A 7,647-nucleotide genomic window follows, 5' to 3' on the forward strand; every position below is an offset into this window, starting at 1 on the left:
AATTGGAATACGTAAACATTTTATTTGTCCTCACACGGGTTCGCGGATTAAAGACCTTTCTGGTTGTATAAGATGCTGTTTCTCAGCGAAAATGATCAGAAATAAAATGTTGAAGTCATTTGTAAAGAAAACGAATTAACATTTTTGTTTTAAAGTTTATTCAATACAAAGAAACACACACTCTTGAGCAAACATTCATACATTAATTTTCATAACGAGCAGTTATTTTAAACATAGGTTGGTGGTAAGCAATAATTCAAAGTTTGGTCTTCTTTTTTGCTATGTTGTCTTCAGCTCCAACTTTTGTAGATTGTCCTTTCTCTCCTTTGCTTCGTTGTTTTCCACAGAGAAGATAAAACTCGTTATAGTTCATTGTGTCCATTGTTGACCCAAAACACGTCTAGTAAAAATGTTGATCAGCAAACGGAACATAGCCTCACATTCACATTCACACGTACAGAATGACGCGGCAGCGCCCTACGTCCATTCACCCATTGCCAAATGTCGATCCTCTCGATTTCCGAAGCCCTACCGCCATCACTTCATTCTTAAATATCCAGCCACGTCATGGTAACGAACCCAGGAATGTCCCGCGTAATTGACCAGTGACTTTCCTTCTGAAACGCTTTCAAAAATCCGCTATAGGACTGACCTCTTGAAAGTACTCTTACGCTCTAATTACAAACAGTGCAAAAAGTCAACTTTTATTTGATTCCAGAATCAAATAACCACACTCATGAGTTTCGTCAAAAACTTCTTATTTATCTGTAACAATTGGCCGGTGATTATTTGAGTATCTTGGTGCGCTGGTTTATATACTGTTCATATAACGCTTACCTCATGGAAGATGTTACGCGCACTTTTAAAGATGTGTTCTGGCATATATTGCCTTGGAATGTGTTTAAAACTGACAACACAACGTGTATTTGCATAAAGAAAATTTTATTCACATTCAGGTTTCTAGTGATTTTTAAGTATACTTGCCAACAATGGGGTCATCAACACACAATCGTAAAATCCCTTTTTTGAGGGAGTATTTCTGAGAAGTTATATTTCAAATCGAAGGGCTTTATTGGTCAGTTTTGTAGTCTTTATTTGACTTTGTGATTATAAGTTTAATTAATTTGTATCCAAGACATTCTATTTAACAGGACATTGATCTTACGATGTTTTATTCGTACGTCCGTGGACAAGATGGCCCAATGACTGCTGCTTGTTGTGTGTGAATTTCCTAGGCCACACAGTGACAAATTAACATGTATAATAGTTCTAAGCCATAAAGGACTATCTTCATAAGTAGTTTTATATTGTAGTGCTATATTTACATATATCGAGAAAATAAAATATTTATAATTATCTCTACCCCGAGAGGCCATACTACCGGGTCTGCAATATGCCACCCGTCGGTAATCTTCCAAAATGTTACAGTCCCCTTTATCACCGCGCCAAAAGAACAAAACATGGTCATGAAGTGTATGCATTGTTGAAGCTGAGCTATAACACAAATAAGGTTTATGGCAAACTCCGATCAGAATACAACCTACATTTACAGCCAATAAAATTGTAGATCATTAAGTACTAGGTTTAATCATTTTAAATTTCAACTTTCGCGGGTGTTTGAAAGGACCGCCCACTGCCATTCATCCGATACACAATCCCTGCATATTTTGCTTTGACAAAGTGTAAGCCAATGAGGTTGTATTCTAAGTTATTAAGATGACCTGAATTAAAATACTTATGATTAAGAAGGCCTTTTTCGCTATGCGTACTTCACCCAATCTGAATCATTTAGATTTTAATTTATGACATCTTACTCTTATACAGACAATTTTCAAAACCTTTACTATTGACTTTCGGCAAAATAAAGCATTTTCTATCACATTTACAAATATTTTGAGTTGGTTTTCTTACATATTTAGGCGGCAGGCCAGTTAAAGTTCGGTGCCTACTAATTGTTTAGAAAACCAAAACGAATGAAAACTTTTTTAAGTGTTTCGCGCGAATGCCAGTGAAAAAGCGTGAGTTTCTAAATAACTCACTTAATAAAACCAATTAAAGACAAAGTGGAAATTCGACGGTCGTATTCGTTATTATCAATGGAAATGGGACGGTTTGATAATCTACTTAATGGAATTTGGGTTGTCAGAGCTCTTCTTAATGATTAATTGTGAATCTGTCGTGCGCTCCCATTTGCTGTGTCATGAGTCTGAACACTTAAAGACGTAAGCGATATAATGTGTACTTCCAAAAGATCTCCCTTAAGCTTCCAGCATATATAGTTGTTTCCATTTCGAATATGCAGTAATATGCCAAAACTATTTGAATGAGCAGAGTACATGATTCACATGAGTGGATCAATATGGTAGATTAAGTATTGATAAGAGCATTGCATTTTCAGAAAATGATCTGTAATAATACATATGATAAAACAGATTTCATTATTTAGCTGAAGTATACTTTTACTATTTAAAACCGAAGCCACGTTTATTTCAGTGTCCGTGCGACTTAACAACTGAATATGCAAGTGTTAGCGCTGGTCATTCAGTGTCCGTGAGACTGAACATGCAGGTGACAGTGATGGTCATTCAGTGTCCGTGTGACTAAACATGCAAGTAACAGCGCTGGTCATTCAGTGTCCGTGGGACTGAACATGAAGGTGACAGTGCTGGTCATTCAGTGTCCGTGTGACTGAACATGCAGGTGACGCTGCTGGTCATCTAGTATCAGTGCGACTGAGCATATAAGTAACAGTGTTGTTCATCTAGTTTGTTCATCTAGTGTCAGTACGACTGAGCATATAAGTGACAGTGTCGACAAATTCAGTGCCAGTGTGACTGAGCATTTAAGTGGCACTGCTGTTCATCTAGTGACAGTGCTGCTGAACATGCGAGTGACACTGCTGGTCATCTAGTGTCAGTGCGACTGAGCATATAAGTGACACTGCTGGTCATCTAGTGTCAGTATGACTGAGCATATAAGTGACACTGCTGGTCATCTAGTGTCAGTATGACTGAGCATATAAGTAACACTGCTGGTCATCTAGTGTCAGTGCGACTGAGCATATAAGTGACACTGCTGGTCATCTAGTGTCAGTATGACTGAGCATATAAGTGACACTGCTGGTCATCTAGTGTCAGTGCGACTGAACATATAAGTGACACTGCTGGTCATCTAGTGTCAGTATGACTGAGCATATAAGTGACACTGCTGGTCATCTAGTGTCAGTATGACTGAGCATATAAGTAACACTGCTGGTCATCTAGTGTCAGTGCGACTGAGCATATAAGTAACACTGCTGGTCATCTAGTGTCAGTGCGACTGAGCATATAAGTGACACTGCTGGTCATCTAGTGTCAGTATGACTGAGCATATAAGTAACACTGCTGGTCATCTAGTGTCAGTGCGACTGAGCATATAAGTGACACTGCTGGTCATCTAGTGTCAGTGCGACTGAGCATATAAGTGACACTGCTGGTCATCTAGTGTCAGTGCGACTGAGCATATAAGTGACACTGCTGGTCATCTAGTGTCAGTGCGACTGAGCATATAAGTGACACTGCTGGTCATCTAGTGTCAGTATGACTGAGCATATAAGTGACACTGCTGGTCATCTAGTGTCAGTATGACTGAGCATATAAGTAACACTGCTGGTCATCTAGTGTCAGTGCGACTGAGCATATAAGTAACACTGCTGGTCATCTAGTGTCAGTGCGACTGAGCATATAAGTGACACTGCTGGTCATCTAGTGTCAGTATGACTGAGCATATAAGTAACACTGCTGGTCATCTAGTGTCAGTGCGACTGAGCATATAAGTGACACTGCTGGTCATCTAGTGTCAGTGCGACTGAGCATATAAGTGACACTGCTGGTCATCTAGTGTCAGTGCGACTGAGCATATAAGTGACACTGCTGGTCATCTAGTGTCAGTGCGACTGAGCATATAAGTGACACTGCTGGTCATCTAGTGTCAGTGCGACTGAGCATATAAGTAACACAGCAGTGTCAGTGCGACTGAGCATATAAGTGACACTGCTGGTCATCTAGTGTCAGTGCGACTGAGCATATAAGTAACACAGCAGTGTCAGTGCGACTGAACATGAAAGTGACAGTGTTGACAAATTCAATGTCAGTGTGACTGAACAGTTAAAGCAGTATGTTCATGATTCATTTTTGTTGTTCTGAATAAATATTTTCCACAGATGAATACAGCATGAGAAAACCGCTACACATGTTCAGAAGTGTATGTTAACGAAAATGCAGCCAAAGCATTTTTTTAGAATACCAATGAGAAACCAATAACCAATCAACGATCTTTTCAATGTCAGAAAATTAATGGGATTCCATATCGGCTATTGCGTTGTTTGTTAGCGCACTCTGTTAAAGGTCCAAACACGTTGGCAAGATCATAGTATTTTTGGGCGACCTGCTCAGTTGAAAAGTACACCTAAATTTAATAAATTATACACATTTTTGATACGTTTCTGTGGAGTTATCTGATTCATAATATGTGTGTGAGTGTGTGTTTGTGTGTAAATTCTTTCCGTTTCTGTGCCCCGTCTAGTTTGCATTCAGTACTTTGCCTTTAAATAATTTAGAATTTGAAAAATCTCTTTCGATTTTATGCACTCTATGTTTGAACAATACGCATGCATACAGCTATTTTTAGTTTTACAGTCAGTGCATTTTACAGACAATGCAGAATATAAAGAATACCACGTGACACATGTACATGCACATATCGCCATGGCATGACGGCCAACGAATGATTTGTTGAACTTTACCAATTTCCATTCATAAAGCAAACATTGAAATAAAATACGATCCTAATTGCCGTATCTTTACAAACGCAGCGAAATGAGAACACCAGCTCATTGTTTTTTTATAACAGAAATAAATTGCAATATTCCTATTATAATTACGTTATTTTGAAATGGTTCGAGTCTAAAGAGAAGAGGAAGGGGCCGTTCTCATGGAACACACTGGCTCCAATTAACAATTCATCAGTATGCCTTTTTGCATGACGGATCCACTGTTTTACTTTAACAAATTAACTCGTATAATAATTATAATTGTCGTTCCGATTCAAACCTGATCAGACCCGAGTGAAAAATGTTGAATATTTGTCAATAATACGATGAAAACTACAAGGACAAGTAAAGTAGTAAAAACACAAGGAATAAACCCTACTTAGAGGCACACGGGAAGGGTAAGCGTCCAAGCGACACTGAACAGACACAGACGAACACAAGGATTAAACCCTACTTAGAGGCACACGGGAAGGGTAAGCGTCCAAACGACACTGAACAGTCACAGACGAACACAAGGAATAAACCCTACTTAGAGGCACACGGGAAGGGTAAGCGTCCAAACGACACTGAACAGACACAGACGAACACAAGGAATAAACCCTACTTAGAGGCACACGGGAAGGGTAAGCGTCCAAACGACACTGAACAGTCACAGACGAACATAAGGAATAAACCCTACTTAGAGGCACACGGGAAGGGTAAGCGTCCAAGCGACACTGAACAGACACAGACGAACACAAGGAATAAACCCTACTTAGAGGCACACGGGAAGGGTAAGCGTCCAAACGACACTGAACAGACACTGAACAGACACAGACGAACACAAGGAATAAACCCTACTTAGAGGCACACGGGAAGGGTAAGCGTCCAAACGACACTGAACAGTCACTGAACAGTCACAGACGAACACGAGGAATAAACCCTACTTAGAGGCACACGGGAAGGGTAAGCGTCCAAACGACACTGAACAGACACAGACGAACACAAGGAATAAACCCTACTTAGAGGCACACGGAGAGGGTAAGCGTCCAAACGACACTGAACAGACACAGACGAACACAAGGAATAAACCCTACTTAGAGGCACACGGGAAGGGTAAGCGTGCAAACGACACTGAACAGACACTGAACAGACACAGACGAACACAAGGAATAAACCCTACTTAGAGGCACACGGGAAGGGTAAGCGTCCAAACGACACTGAACAGACAGAGACGAACACAAGGAATAAACCCTACTTAGAGGCACACGGAGATGGTAAGCGTCCAAACGACACTGAACAGACACAGACGAACACAAGGAATAAACCCTACTTAGAGGCACACGGGGAGGGTAAGCGTCACAACGACACTGAACAGACACAGACGAACACAAGGAATAAACCCTACTTAGAGGCACACGGAGAGGGTAAGCGTCCAAACGACACTGAACAGACACAGACGAACACAAGGAATAAACCCTACTTAGAGGCACACGGAGAGGGTAAGCGTCCAAACGACACTGAACAGACACAGACGAACACAAGGAATAAACCCTACTTAGAGGCACACGGGAAGGGTAAGCGTCCAAACGACACTGAACAGACACAGACGAACACAAGGAATAAACCCTACTTAGAGGCACACGGAGAGGGTAAGCGTCACAACGACACTGAACAGACACAGACGAACACAAGGAATAAACCCTACTTAGAGGCACACGGGAAGGGTAAGCGTCCAAACGACACTGAACAGACACAGACGAACACAAGGAATAAACCCTACTTAGAGGCACACGGGAAGGGTAAGCGTCCAAACGACACTGAACAGACACAGACGAACACAAGGAATAAACCCTACTTAGAGGCACACGGGAAGGGTAAGCGTCCAAACGACACTGAACAGACACAGACGAACACAAGGAATAAACCCTACTTAGAGGCACACGGGAAGGGTAAGCGTCCAAACGACACTGAACAGACACTGAACAGTCACAGACGAACACAAGGAATAAACCCTACTTAGAGGCACACGGGAAGGGTAAGCGTCCAAACGACACTGAACAGTCACTGAACAGTCACAGACGAACACAAGGAATAAACCCTACTTAGAGGCACACGGGAAGGGAAAGCGTCCAAACGACACTGAACAGTCACTGAACAGTCACAGACGAACACAAGGAATAAACCCTACTTAGAGGCACACGGGAGGGGTAAGCGTCCAAACGACACTGAACAGTCACAGACGAACACAAGGAATAAACACTACTTAGAGGCACACAGGAAGAGTAAGCGTCCAAACGACACTGAACAGACACTGAACAGTCACAGACGAACACAAACAGCAAGCAGACGACACACGCATACGGCTTTATCATTAAATGAGGGGATAACCGCCATAAGATGACAGTTAAACAAAACCAAAAACGCTCAATAAACTGTATCCTCAAAAACAATTTTATATATTAGTTGAGATGCCATTATATTGAATTCAATGTATATGTTTTGATCTCATTACTGGCACATGCCATTGACTGATTATAAAAACTACAACGAGATTCGTGAACTTATAGGCACACTTGCTGCAATTGTGATGCAATCAATTGTTAATGTATAAAAATAGTCACAAATATTAATATTACAAAACAAATAAACAAACGTTTGGCCAGCGGCAAGGATCGAACCTGAATCAGCTCGTATTGCGGGGGGGGGGGGGGCAATATCCACTTTACCACGAAAGCAATTGTTTGTATGAAGGTTTTATGCAACATATGAACACAATTTATAATATTAGCAGAATGTGTTGCCATTGCAGGGAAATTTGTAATTATTCCAATGGTAATGTTCCGGAGGTTGCTTGT

The 7,647-nt window shown here is 41.0% G+C and overlaps 1 protein-coding gene across 1 annotated transcript; it reads left to right on the top strand.

The window, feature by feature from the left end:
- The first annotated feature begins 461 nt into the window (after positions 1-461).
- On the top strand, positions 462-6,812 carry LOC128228297 (replication initiator 1-like). The gene is made up of 3 exons (XM_052939530.1): positions 462-570; positions 5,194-5,583; positions 5,977-6,812. Exons 1-3 carry the CDS (start codon positions 462-464, stop codon positions 6,810-6,812), a joined length of 1,335 nt encoding a protein of 444 aa, XP_052795490.1.
- The last annotated feature ends 835 nt before the right edge of the window (positions 6,813-7,647 follow it).

Source organism: Mya arenaria, chromosome 1, assembly GCF_026914265.1.
Source record: "Mya arenaria isolate MELC-2E11 chromosome 1, ASM2691426v1".
NCBI classification, from domain to species: domain Eukaryota; kingdom Metazoa; phylum Mollusca; class Bivalvia; order Myida; family Myidae; genus Mya; species Mya arenaria.